This window comes from Epinephelus fuscoguttatus, linkage group LG5 (genome assembly GCF_011397635.1).
Source record: "Epinephelus fuscoguttatus linkage group LG5, E.fuscoguttatus.final_Chr_v1".
In the NCBI taxonomy this organism is placed as follows: domain Eukaryota; kingdom Metazoa; phylum Chordata; class Actinopteri; order Perciformes; family Serranidae; genus Epinephelus; species Epinephelus fuscoguttatus.
The window spans coordinates 21623062-21637186 of NC_064756.1; the positions used below are offsets into that span (position 1 = coordinate 21623062).

The following is a 14125-nucleotide window of genomic DNA, read 5'->3' on the forward strand; positions in this document are numbered from 1 at the left end:
CTCTTTCAAAATAAACACACTACATCGGTACAGCACCGCAAATTGATTTTTTTTCCTTCAACAACAAACACACGTGGTTAGATTTAGGAAAAAAGAACAGGGTTTGGCTTTAGAATCTTATGGGACACAAATGCAGCTCTCTCAGGTGAAAGACGAGGTTTGTTGGACCCATACACCACTCCTCCCTCTGCCCAACTCGGACTTTTGCCACCTTAACTTTCATCCTTGTCTCGCTTTGACAGTGATATAGATCAGTAAGTAAATTGTTTTACCCATTTAAGGGTCAACCATAGACCTCTGTAGCCTCCCCCCAGGACTTGGGCCAGAGTCTGGGCCAGAGTTTGTACACCCCTGACAGAGGCCTGGGCAGCTGGTATTGCTGCATATATGATGATGGAAAAACCATTAATTAAAAAGAAAATATTCAATGATTGTGCCTGATGTGGAAATTAATATTCAAAATTTTTCATGTATGTCCAAACTGTACTTGAAACAATTTATTGTATTTCCAACAAATGATCTTCCTGGGTCACCTTTTGTTATTCATTATGTGTTGTTATAAGCTATTTCAGGGGTTTCTGTATGGTTTGCAATGGGCTTCCCCAGTTTTGAATATTTAAATGTGCAGTTTTTAACACTGGAGCTGGTAGGTTTGGATTTAATTGTATTTGCCAAGGTTTGAGATATTGCTGTTAAAACCAGATATTGTACTCTTTAGCTTGTGCTGTGGAGCCGAAGCTGTATCTGATTACTTTGACCCTTTATGTATTGTGATATTTGTCTTTCTACAGGACCATGCAACGCTGGTTATTGGTGCAGAGAGGGAGCATCCTCTCCCAGCCCACTTGACGGATTCTCTGGTTCCCTGTGTCCACCTGGTCAATACTGCCCCTCAGGTTACTGGCTCGTCCTCCTTAAATAAACAATCAGCCAGCAGCTGCTTCAGTGCCACTATAGTTTTAATGCCTGAAATGTATCAAGTTGCAGGGGGTCCACATTTTCCACAAATAGTGGTTTTAATAATAATCATAATCCAACGCTGATGCAGCTTGTTTTATAGGCTAATGTAACCAAATTTATACTGTGTGAGGCTATTAACATTCTACCCCATTATATTCCAGGGCTACAATGTTTTATTCATGCTAATTACCATTTGGTGGCCTATGGGGAGTGCTGACAACATTTATCTCGTAACTTCTGATACAGTTTTCTTCAAATTAATTTGTACACTTGTTCTCTCTGACCTGGGGCACTGACCCATGCTTTAAAATTGCTACTGTAGGGTAAACTCTGCCTTTCTTTTGGGTAGCTTGATTGTCTCACTTATTTAGTTGCGCTAAACTTCTGCTTACAGTGGTCACAGTATATTGCATCGATGAACCCAATAACTGCATTGTTCCTGCTATTTTTAGTAGTTTTCTGCATACTCCTCTGTTTACCAGAGTTGAATTGTGAGTTGGTGTTTGTGATGTCTTCACAGGCACCACAGCTCCCATGGCATGCCCTGAAGGAAGCTGGTCAAACAGCTCAGGCTTGCGTAACCAGGAGGACTGCAAACCCTGTCTGGGGGGATTTTACTGCGACTCTGCCGGCCTTACTAAACCTAGTGGACCCTGCAGTGGGGGGTACACCAGACTCCAATGACCTTAATAAATATTGTCCTTTGTTGTTATATAAAATGTACACAAAATTGTGGTTTCAACCTGCTTTAGCGTTTTCCTGCTCTGATATTTTGTATGCAGATATTACTGTGTGAAGGGAGCCATCACTTCCACCCCTACTAATGGAATTACAGGGGGACCTTGTCCTGAGGGTTACTACTGCCCAGAGGGAGCTGTTCAACCTGTGCCCTGTGATCCGGGGACATATGTTGCTGTTACACATGCTACTCAGTGTGAGCCCTGTGTGCCAGGCTGGTACTGTGTGTCTGGCTCGCTGTACTTATGTCCTGCAGGTGTGTGGCTTGCTGTTTTGTGTGCCCTTAAAACCTTAAAAGTATATTGTCAGTTTTATGCTAATGAATTAAATATAAATGATCAAGCAAAATATTCACCAAAGAACTGAAACAAACAATGACTCGTGATAAAAGCTTATATATTTTTGAATCCTTCATATTTATGCATTTCCTTGTGTCTGCTCTGCGGCCTGCAGGCTTTTACTGCCCTGAAGGGACTGGATTCAACTTGAGAGGCTGTCCAGAGGGAACTTACGGTCCTGATCCTGGCTACTGGTCTGTCACTCAGTGCAAGCAGTGTGACGGCGGTCATTACTGCTCTTCCAGAAATGGCACAGCTGTCACTGGACCATGTCAGGAAGGATATTACTGCTCATACGGAAACACTTCTCCACAACCTTTCTCAGAGGCTGCAGGTAAACAAACATCTTTATCATGTACTTTAGGAAATGCAGTATAATATAGTCAGTTAATACCACATTTAGTTAAGTTGTCAGCCTTGTAATTATCTGAGGCAGTGGTTCTCCATCAGTATTTCTATTTTGAGACGGTTGACAAACAGCAGCGTTGTTCTCTGTGTCTCTCACCAGAAGAGGGAGGGCCATGTCCTGCTGGTCATTACTGCCCCCAGGCCACCGTCCATCCTCTGCCCTGTCCACGTGGAATGTTCTCTAATCTCACCAAATTAGTCTCCAAGGTCGCTTTGACTCAGTATCACACTCAAATGTCTCCTTGACCGATGACTGAACGAGTCTTTCTCCTCAAAGTTACAGCACGATGTCATTTTGCTTGGAAATGTCAAATTTTGTTTAGTAATTTTCCAAACATCCAACCACTAAATATTCTTATAACATTTTGTGATTCATGAGACTCAAATTATATAATCATATGAATATAAATGCAGACAAAATATGGTATATATTCATTCAGATCGAAGCAACAGCCGGTCATATAACTGGCTTGGCCCTGTTTGTCTTGATTGACCGACCAAGATTTAATGAAAAGCAACTTCATGAAATAAAATGTTTCACAGTCCTGCTACAGTACACCATCCCTTTACAGTATATCCAGTAACTTACATTGCTTTCTCTGTCTTTCATTGTGACAGCCAATCGATATCTAATCCCAAATCAATGCTGCAATGGGGCACTCTCTCTTTTTCCATTTTCTCACAGCTCCCCCTCCTCCTCTCTGTTTCTCACTCTTCCTCCGTCTCTTTTTGTCTCTCTTATTTCCTCTCTTAGGAGGATTGCCAGCCGTGTCTCCCTGGTTACTACTGTGATGCTGCGGGGCTCTCAGCACCTTCAGGACAATGCTGGGAGGGTTTCTTCTGTCTTGGTGGTTCAGACCGCCCTGACCCTCCTTTGAGAGACAGCCAGGGAGGACCGTGCCCGAAAGGTGATGAGATCTCTCAGAATCTTTATCTCGTTTATAAAGCATCAAAAGAAGATGCATGAAAAAAAAAAAAAAAACACGGGGATAGTGTAATCACGTTGCTACTTTTTATACAGGAAACGGCAGCAAAAAGGTTTGCAAAGCATTATATGGAATACAAAAGAAAATGTGAAGCACACACTTAAATTGAATATTCACATAAGCCCAGAGCTAGCTTGGTGGAAAGGTAAATAAAACCTTCTTTCTATTTAATAGGGCTAAACATAAGTAGCTGCTCTGTTGACACTGGAAATCGAGCTCTGTTCCCTGTGGATGTCTCTGTGTGCATTTGAGTGTGCGTCTCTTCCATGACTCTTGCCTTCACACAACCAGGTTATTACTGTTCTGAGGGCTCTGTGGCTCCTCAGCAGTGCCCCGCGGGAACCATCAGTACAGAAGATGGCAGAGCCAGTTGCAGCACCTGTCCCCAGGGGTAAACTCGCTTATCAACCGCACACAGTCACTTTACACCGTAAACATGTAGACACATATAAGCAAAGTAAGTGAATATACATACAGCACATGTTGAAATTTGCCCCCTGGCTTTGCATACATAAAGTATATACACACACAGACATGCATATTGATGCCTCATGGCCACCATCAGCAGCCAAGCACTAAATTATTCCATCCTTGTTTTGTCTGGATAGTTTTTATTGTCCTGGCAGACGTAATGGCTCCCTGTCGAGGACTTATGAGTGTCCAGTGGGTCATTACTGCCCGTCTGGGACCTGGTCCAAACATCAGTACCCGTGTCCAGCTGGATCTCTCAACCCCCACACTCGCATGGCACAACCCAAGGACTGCATGCCCTGCCCTCCAGGTCACACTCCATTTACTGCTAATAATCATGAGTTTCCTTAAGGTCACTTACTTAACTCAGAGTTTAGTGCGACCTTGATTGTAAATGGTAATTAAACACTACATTAACAAAATAAGTGAACTTCAAACAGCAGCTGTAATCACAAGCAGCAAAATCATCAAACAAATGCAACACCACAGCTGGGATTAATATAATATGCAGTGCTTGTTCTACATTTTCTGTTTTGCAGGGTAATTCAGGGTAATTAACCATTCCACTCAGTTTCACTCTTTATTTCCATCAAACTAGGCTCCTTCTGTGCGTCCCCTGGGAAGGGTGTTGCGTCAGGCCAGTGTGGTGCAGGGTACTACTGCCTCTCTGGGGCCTGGTCGCCCACACCAGAGGATGGAGGGATGACAGGTGACAGATGTCCTGAAGGTCATTACTGTCCCGAGGGCTCCTCAGCACCACTGCCCTGTCCCGTTGGACACTACAGCAACAAAACCAGAAACAGTTATTTCTCTGACTGCCTGCCTTGTCCTCCAGGTTGGAATGAATTTACGTTGCGCACATTATAGTTTAATTGTGTCTTTTATCTGCCGGAAGATAAAGCTTTCATTACATAACTTGATTTATTGGGGGATAATCCCTTCACACAGTGTGCGCAGCTGCTCAGCAGTGTTCCCTTTTGTTTTGTAGGTTTCCTGTGTGTCACCAGAGGGCTCTCTTTCCCTTCTCATATATGTCCAGCTGGCTCTTACTGCCCAGGCAGAGGAAACAGCAGCCTGCAGGCCTCTATACCCTGCTCACCTGGAAACATGTGCCCACCTGGGTCTGATAGACAGGTGCCCTGCATGCCGGGGACCTACCAGGATTTACCTGGGCAGGTAATGGGGATGATATGATGATATATCCCACAGTCCCACAGGCAACATGCAGAATGAATGCAATTAGAATAACCTGCAGTAACTGGACTGCAAAATATGTTTAACTATAAAACTGTATCTAAAAGAGCACTATTGACTCACTGTATTAGACCTGTAAATCATGGGTTAGTTAAGCCTCTCCTGAAAGCATTGTCAACATCTGTGTGCACTGAATATTGTTCATAGTTTCGCTTTTATCATCTCCGACACAAGGATTGAAATGTCTGTTGATATTCATGAACATCTGTAGTCATAATTTTGTATTTGTACTGTGCAGAAAAGAATTATGTGCGTAATGTACCCCTCCACAGGCAGAGTGTGTTAAATGTCCAGCAGGATTTTATTGTGCTGGCTCGGTGGATGCTGACACAGGGCATGTGTCTGGTACTCACACTCCCACGCTGTGTCCTAAAGGACACTACTGCCCACCAGGTAGGATACGATAGTGCAGCTTTTCTAACACATTCATGACAAATGAAAACTGTTACTAGATCGTGTTATCAGATATATGGGACACAAGTGATGCTGCAGGCTCAGTGAGGTTGATTAACTGGCTAAAAATGTGTTGTGTTACACACACAACATTGTTGAAAATTGCTCTTGTTTTGTGTGTACTCCTGATTAAGTGGCTGTAACAGTAAATGGCTTCCCAATTATGCAAATGGCCATTATAGAGCATAATCAAGATAAGGACGGCCTTCACAAACTGTTCTGTGATGTTTAGTCCGGGACCATCTGTAGATATTATACGCTATTTATCTACAGGAACGCAGGCTGGTGTAGCATTCCCATGCCCAGCTGGTGCCTTCAGCAGGCAGATGGGGTTGTCCAATAAGTCGGGCTGTGAGCTCTGCCCTCCAGGGAGATATTGCAGTTCCTCTGGACTGGCTGCTCCCACTGGGGCCTGCGCTCCTGGGTAAACATGAGCAAGCTGAACACATACTTCATCATGTTCACAGATAGACTATAAAAGACATGACACCCTGTTTCTGTTTAATTCTGCCTCTCTGGTCTATAATTAAACCTCCCTTATGCTCTGTCCTCCTCTGTTTTTCTCATCTATCACTTTCTGCATCCCATATCCCCGTCCTCATTGTCTCTGTCTTCATCATCTTGCTGCCCCTAGTTACCTCTGTATCCAAGGTTCTGTTTCTGCCCAGCCAGAGGAGGGCCCAACAGGAGGCCGCTGCTCTGCAGGGTCCTATTGCCCTGAGGGTACCAGTTATATGGTTCCCTGCCCTGCAGGCACCTTCAGCTCCATAGACGGTGACAGAAAACACTATATAATTACGCATTGTTGGTGACATTTGAACATAATGGACTTTAGTGTGAAGTATAGTGTGACATTTTGTAATCAGTGAAAGAATTTCCCACCCTCCTTCATCAGAAGACAATTACTGAAAACACTTCAAGTGGAATTATTTCACTTGACCCAAACTGTCATTTTCATCATTCAGACAAAACATATGAACTGTATTATTGTTGTTCCAGGTGCAGTTTCTGTAGAAGTATGTCAGTCCTGTTTGCCCGGCCATTACTGCGCTGAGGTTGGCATCTCCTCCCCATCTGGGCTCTGCAACCCAGGCTTCTACTGCCGAGAGGGATCCAGAATGGCCACACCTTTGGGAAACACCACAGGTAACAGGCTGATTCTTGTCATGCTTTATGTAGTGTTAAATAAATGCAGGGCAGTATGCACAACTGGTTATTCTGGAAATAGTATTCGTAATATAAAAAAGGGTCATCTTCAATGAACTTGAAAAATACTGTGCCGTGCAGCATTTCCTCTCAATGCTCTTCTATTTTTATTTAACATTTCCATGACCTTTGACTCCACAGTGCGGCAGAGGTCTCCACAGAACATTTACCAATGCCCACTGCTTCATCTCAGTAGTATTTCTCTCCCTGGGATTGAGGAAAATGGCCCTGGCCTTTTGGTTCACTCACTAACCTAATGAGTAATGACATCCAATAAAGGTCTATTGTTTCAGTTACAGGAGATACCACATCACCATCCCCACTTCCTGGCGATTCAACCCTGGGTCAGTTCCATGGTGGTGTGTGTCCTGCAGGCCACTATTGTCCTAAAGGGAGTGCAAAGCCAAGGCCCTGTCCTCCAGGTAGAAAACCAACACATCCATATAAGTTTCCTTCCATTTCACTGAGTGAGCCATGTGTCGGACCTCTTTCTTTTTATAGCACTGCCTCCAAAGGTAGAATACAGTGCCACTAAGCCCCCAGAGATATAATGTAATGGCTCAATGTATCCAGAACTTTAGAGGAGGTTGTAAAACCTAATGGGAGCCCAATAAAACTGTCATAATGGTCAGCTAGCTACTTAACCAAGTGAAAAAATGGAGCCATCTACAGTGTGCATATATGACACTATTATGCCATGCTATTTCCCTTTCTCCCTTTATATGTGCGTGTAAGAGAGAGAGAGAGAGAGAGAGAGAGAGAGAGAGAGAGAGAGAGATAAAAGAAGTAGAGTGGAAGTTATTTTTACCCACATGATAATTTGTCTCCTCCATGTTAGGCACTTTCTTGGGGAGGTCTGCGGCGGAGTCGGAGGCTGACTGTGAAGCTTGTTACCCAGGTTTTTACTGCCCCTCGTGGGCTCAGACCTCTGCTGACCTTCTCTGTCCCCTGGGGTGGTACTGTCCAACAGGATCAGTGTCTGGACATCAGCCAGGTACAGTGCACATCATCAGGGGTCAGCTCAGGTTTAAACATGGTAGTCTTTGCACCTCATAGTTTTCTTGTATTTTATTATTAACACAATGCCTGATCACGTACAGTAAGTGTGGTTTACGAATAGTTATGCTCACATGAAAAGGTTGGCTCAGGGGACCAAGCTTTTCTGACTTTACTCACTGTAAAAAGTAGTGTCACATATGAATGATGGATGGACAAAATACTGTACGCAAAAATGATTGTACTTTGAAGTAACATGAATCAAATCACAACTGTGATATCAGGTTACATTTTATCCTGTGAAATCCATGTATCTCAGAAACATTGGCCTGGAAAAAACACTTGTGACAAAGCATTTTCTGTTAATCCGTTAGTCTTACTATATAATGACGAAAACTCTGTCTGTCTGTGGGTGTGTGTGTGTGTGTGGGCGTGTCTGTTCCATGTTTTTCTCCTCACTGACAATGGGAGGATGCGAATGAGGCAATATTACATCAATGGGCCAAAGGTGGGACGCTATAGCAACCAATTGAAATTGCAAACTTTGAATGGGCATATCTCTTGCCCCGTATTTCGTAGAGACATGAATCTTTGCACAGAGCTGCCTCTCCTCATGAGGAACAAATTTGCCTCACAAACCCATGACTTCCGGTTATATAGATTTTCCGCCATTTTGATTTTTTTGAAAAACACTTAAAATCGATCTCTTCCTAGAAATTTTGACCGATCAGCATGAAACTCGGTGAACATAATCTAGGGACCAATATCTAAAGTTCCCTCTTGGCAAAAGTTGGAAAACTTACTAAAACTGAGCTTCTATAAGGCAATGAATATTGCGGAGGGCGTGGCTCATCACATAAAGGTGTATAACCTCTCAAGGGTTTCACTGATCACCTCGCAACTTTGTAGGCATATAACCACACATAATCTGAGGGGACCCCTCCATTATTGACCCCATCAAACAAAATGGGGGCGCCAGAGAGCTAATTTCTTATCTAGCCCTAACCGCCATATCGATTTTTACTAAACTTGGTAGATATGTAGAACAGGACGCCTCAAGGAAACTGGAGAAATTTAACTCTAATTGGCAACTGGGTGGCGCTATAACAACAGAAAAATGCTTAAAAATGGCTAAAATGCGACTGATTGCTGTGGCTCCCCCTGTGGCTGGATGTTGTTTTTTTCCCCTAATTTTTGGTATGACTAAGTCATGGTATGGTATGCTGTACATAATCATGGGAACTGTCAGTGTGTGATTCTGTCAGTCAGTCAGTCAGTCATTCTACCAGTGTGCCCCACTTTTAAGTCAGTACAACACATAAACACTTTAATTGTCTGCCTTTCAACGTGCTACCTCAACTACTAATGTACAGTTTTAGCCCACTAACTATCCCACTATTGGCAATGGTACTGCTGTTCTTTCAATAAAGCAATCGTACTATCAAATTCACAAAAACTCTGTCTGAATACATTGCTCTTCTTAATGGGTTCAGTTGACTATTTAATCTGCAGTTTCCTATGACCTGCATCCCAAACACACACCATGTGAAACTGTACGTGGGCAACTGTGCAGTCAATGGGTATGGACTGTTGAAGTTGGACAGTTGAAAAATAAAAATGACAAACATTGAAGATGCATGGTTTCCATTGGATAGCAACTATCCTCTCTTCTCGTTTGTCCTTTTGTACCTGTTTGATTTCTTTCCTCACCTCCTTTCCTTGTGTCTTAGTCCCTCTCACCTAAGATGCAAGGGGAGGAGGCAAGGAAAAGACACGAGGAGAGAGGAGCTGAAGCAACAGGCATTTCACAAAATGAAACATCCTGTTTTCAGAGCTGTCATTTTAAAGCAACGTCAATTGAATATGACGTGTGGCACAGCTGCATCATCTGCCAATTGTTTTGTTATAGCTGTATTTTCATATCTCTGTAAGATGAGTAGAACACTGAACACTTAAATATTTACTTTGAATTCAGTTAACAACATGGCAGCTGTTTGTCACGCCTCTTTTATACGTCACGGGTGCCAAAAAGACTTACGCAAAGGACACAGCTGTGTATCCTTGTTCATAGCTCCTCTGGCAAGCCTCCCCTTCCCTCCCCTCGCTCCTCTCTCTTCAAGGTGCATGTTAAGATTTTAGACATCCATCAAGGTGGCACGCTGAGATTGATATCCAGATCGCAGGCAGGAGGACGCAGCTATGAGGAGACAAGCAGGCACAAAGTAGAGAAATGAGAGGAGCCCTATGTCCTATCTCTGTTGTCATCTTGTCACTGCCCTTCCTTTGTGATGATGCAGTTAGTTTGAACATAACTTACAAGAAAGTTGTCTTTGACATATTACTCTAACTGTAATAGGTTACTTTAAAGTGTCTTCCATGAGGTGTTTGCATTGTTTATGTCTGCTCTCTAAACGTAGCCGTTCTGTAGCAGGTTTAGTAACTGATTCTGTGGCTATGTAGCAGAACTCATCAATTACCTAACATGTCGTACTCTATATTTACCATGGAGGTGATTCTATGTCTCCGATGTGCTATCCTTCACCTCTTATGTTACTCGCACACCGAGATATTCTTTGAAAGGCATCCTCGACCCCCTTTTTCCTTTCATTGAGAAGAGGTTTCGCTAATTTGAGCATGAAATGGCCCAGAACCTATAAAGAGTCTTCAGCTCGTTGCTGTCAGAGTCAGGGCACCTGCTGCTGCTAAGCCTGCTTTCGCTTCTCTTTGCTTCCCACGGGATTTTCATACAGGACGAACACTGCTAAGAGTCACTCTGTTCTTCATTACTTTGTTTCCATGGTACCGCACTGGGCATGATGAAATACAGCAACCATGCTTTCTTTCATGGACAATTGCCACATAAATGTATTTTAAAAGGGACAGTTCACCCAAAATAAAAAATGCATATTTTTCCTTATCCTGGGTTTATACTACACGTTATTAGCCTGATTATAGCCTGACACAGTGTCGTATGGTATTGGCTTGGATCGCGAACGATGCACGATAATACATTGTTACATCTAGTGTAGCATGTCATAGTAGACAACAACTGACGCTATGTCTGGGATGCCTCGCGACATCCTGACAGAGAGTTTAGCATGTTTGACTTTCTTTCTGTCATTCACGACTTCTCTCATCACGGCTGTCATTTTCACCAATAGAAACGAGCGATCTGCTGTGGTGGACAACTGTATGACGCAGCGTTTTTGATATATCCTCCAGGGATGTTCTCACGAGAGAGTAAAAAGGAAAACTGATGGCATTAAACAGCAGAGGCACTTAAGCAACTACTGCCATTAGCATCAGGCTAGCAAAGAATTTAATTTCTTCAAAATGAAGAGGGATGTTAAATAATGAAATTAAAAAATAGTGGCAGGGCTTTTACTTACCACAACTGCAGAGGCTACCAGCTTCATGTGAAACGGGCCTTTATTCATTATTCTCTCTGTATTTTTATGTTTTTACTTTTGATGTGCTCCCGTTTGCCCTGTTAGCGTTAATGTACCGCACCGTCATTTCAAACTCAACACTTCCTGTACCAATTTAAAATTAAAAGCCCCTTATAATTTCAGCTGGGAGATTCCCTTTATTTTCTAAACAGGCTTTTATTGTGAAACATTTACAGGAACTTGTTGTGGAGGATTCAGTGACTTGTATGTTTGCATGAGGTAATTCAAATGTAGCTCCTGCCATCTGGTGGCACTTTTTTACGTTACTACTATAGGAGCCAAATATGTTATTGGGAGGTTTTGCGTTTAACTGTGTAATTCACTGTGTGGGCATTGGGGGGCACTGTACTGTACCTGGTGAGTTCAGGTATTTAGGATGTGACCTCACTATGGTCAGCAGGTGTAATAAAAGACACAGGTGTTTGGCCCGGAAGGGCAAATGGTTTTTGACCGCAATGGCGTGGAACGCTACAGTTTTGTTTGTTTTGTACTGAATGATAAATGTGGATGTCTTAGATGGACTTTGCCATACACACGTGGAATAAATATTACGGTGATGCAACCCAAGAAGCTTCATGGACTCTGATTTAGCATTTGGATGGGAAGGTAGCGTAGCGTGTCCAGCAACAGGCGCGTCAACCAAGGTCAAATACCTCAGTAGCTAGTAGTAGACTTAGCTCCTTTAACAACTACAACAACATTTCGGCTGGCACGTGAACAGACACAGTCACTGAAATAATAGAGATAGTAATAGAAATAGGACAAGAATAACCTGATGACATCACACACGTCGTGAAAGACGACCAGGGATGATTGGTCGTGGACCATCGTGTAGTCTGTCATGCCTGTTGGCACAATTTTATGGCCCCACAATCGACATAGTGACTGCCGAAAAAGACAAAAATGTCGTCTAGTGTGAACCTATCATTACCTGTACCTTACCTGTAGTGCTATTTTTCAGTTTAGATTGTTTTGGTGTGAGTTGCTGAGTGTTGGAGATATCAGCCGTAGAGGTGTCTGCCTCCTCTCCAATATAATGGAAGTACTCGAACTAAACCAGTGTGACCCGGCAGAAGGAAGTGTGCATCTACTCACAGATGGGAGCGCGAGATGTAAACATTACTGGCATACTCCTTGGCTGAGCTGTAAGATTAGTTAGCTTAGTGGTGCGAGGTGAGGTAGCAGTAGATGCTTCCCTCTGCCCAGTGGGTGATACGATTGGCTGGTGTAGTTTGGTAGAGAGAGAAAAAAAATAGATGGTGCATGAAACTGCTCACAACAAAGTTTGTAGATTATTTTGAGTAACTGGGTCATGGTTATTGTTTTTTTTTTTGTTTATTTTTTTTTGGCTCCACGAGCACCACAAGCTGAATGCCATCTAATTACATTATGTTGGAGAGCAGGCAGACAGCTCTATGGCCAGCACCTCCAACACTCAACTTACACCAGAACAATCTAGACTGATTAATAGCACTACAGGTAAGAGGAAAAATATGTGTTTTTGATATTTGGGTGATCTGTCACTTTAAATTATATATCATATTAGTACAATATTCTTTATTCACATCACTCTTGTTCTCGTTGTAAACAGGGAGGGATCAGATGACAGTTTGATCTTTTCTTTATCTGATTGTGTTGCAGAATATCAGTGCCCACCTGGCCATATGTGCCCAGGTGGTAGTGCTGAGCCGGCCATCTGCAGCCCTGGCACTTTTCAGTCTTCATCTGGGCAGTCCACTTGTACCACCTGCGCACCAGGTAATTAAAAAAACTTACAGATGCACTCAGATGGAAAAACTGTACACAAAGAACCAAAGGTGAACCGGAGCTAACAATGATATGCACCACCATGGCCAGGTTTCTACTGTTTGGAGGGTTCATCTGTGCCATCTCCATGTCCGATGGGCAGTGTCAGTCCGTCAGCTGGCAGGATGTCCCTGACTGACTGCTCCCCCTGCCCCTCTGGCTCTTTCTGTAACAGCAGTGCCCTGACAGAGCCGTCTGGACCCTGCAGCCCAGGTCTGACAGTCCAGCGTCACCATGGCAAATGGTGTCAGAGAACTGAGGGTCTTTTCCTGTATTTCCTGTATTTCTGCACAGTATCAAGCCACAGTTTCTCCGTGAATGCTGCAGTGTTTTCAGTGAGGTGTCTAAATGCATTGTCTACCACAGGACATTTTTGCTCCCTGGGGTCCAATGAGCCTTCCCCTGTCTCCCAGCCTTACGGAGATGTTTGTCCCATGGGACACTTCTGTCCTCAGGGTAGTGGTTCACCCAAAGCCTGTCCTGTTGGCAGCTTCCTCCCAGAGCCTGGAGCCCCCTCCCTCTCTCACTGCCGCCGTTGCCCCCCAGGGAAATACTGCCTCAGTCCTGGAGGGTCACAGCCCACAGGTAGGGGATTTCACTACATTTCCCTTAAGTCAAGACCCCCACATCACTGATGTGGACAGTGATTTGGGGGAAACAAAATGATAATTGTGGTTACCAGCTAAGATCACATGTAATAGGATAGATAATCATTCGATGGTTGTTTTCTGTTACCTCCTTGTGTTAGGCCTGTGCTTTGCAGGTTTTTTCTGTTCAGGAGGTGCGGAGAGCCCCACACCTCGAGCGAACTCCTCTTTGTTCAGCTGTCTTTGTGAAATACTGGAGGTTTATACAACAAAGACAGACGCCGGCCTCTGGATTCACTATCTGTCCTGCTTCAATAATTCCAGTAATTCTGGTAAAATATGGGTTTCTTCAGTTTGTAATAGCACAATAAATGCTGCCTTTGAAAGGGCATTACATCAATTTCTTTAAACTATTCAACAAGAGTGCAAAGCCGTATGTGTTGTGATAAATGTCCCACAAGGCAGCAGCTTTT

At 43.5% G+C, this 14125-nt stretch overlaps 1 protein-coding gene across 1 annotated transcript in view; it reads left to right on the plus strand.

Moving 5' to 3' along the window:
• si:ch211-286b4.4 (zonadhesin) overlaps nucleotides 1–14125 on the plus strand; it is a 58756-nt gene that overhangs the window by 10274 nt on the left and 34357 nt on the right. The window contains exons 13-32 of the mRNA XM_049575908.1: nucleotides 792–896; nucleotides 1481–1625; nucleotides 1743–1954; nucleotides 2152–2370; nucleotides 2545–2651; nucleotides 3199–3352; nucleotides 3722–3821; nucleotides 4039–4211; nucleotides 4500–4736; nucleotides 4890–5077; nucleotides 5428–5548; nucleotides 5882–6032; nucleotides 6243–6382; nucleotides 6608–6754; nucleotides 7108–7236; nucleotides 7653–7808; nucleotides 12901–13017; nucleotides 13117–13278; nucleotides 13432–13650; nucleotides 13814–13984. Of these exons, the coding sequence (XP_049431865.1) occupies nucleotides 792–896; nucleotides 1481–1625; nucleotides 1743–1954; nucleotides 2152–2370; nucleotides 2545–2651; nucleotides 3199–3352; nucleotides 3722–3821; nucleotides 4039–4211; nucleotides 4500–4736; nucleotides 4890–5077; nucleotides 5428–5548; nucleotides 5882–6032; nucleotides 6243–6382; nucleotides 6608–6754; nucleotides 7108–7236; nucleotides 7653–7808; nucleotides 12901–13017; nucleotides 13117–13278; nucleotides 13432–13650; nucleotides 13814–13984 (3153 nt within the window). The remainder of the gene's footprint in view (nucleotides 1–791; nucleotides 897–1480; nucleotides 1626–1742; nucleotides 1955–2151; nucleotides 2371–2544; nucleotides 2652–3198; nucleotides 3353–3721; nucleotides 3822–4038; nucleotides 4212–4499; nucleotides 4737–4889; nucleotides 5078–5427; nucleotides 5549–5881; nucleotides 6033–6242; nucleotides 6383–6607; nucleotides 6755–7107; nucleotides 7237–7652; nucleotides 7809–12900; nucleotides 13018–13116; nucleotides 13279–13431; nucleotides 13651–13813; nucleotides 13985–14125) is intronic.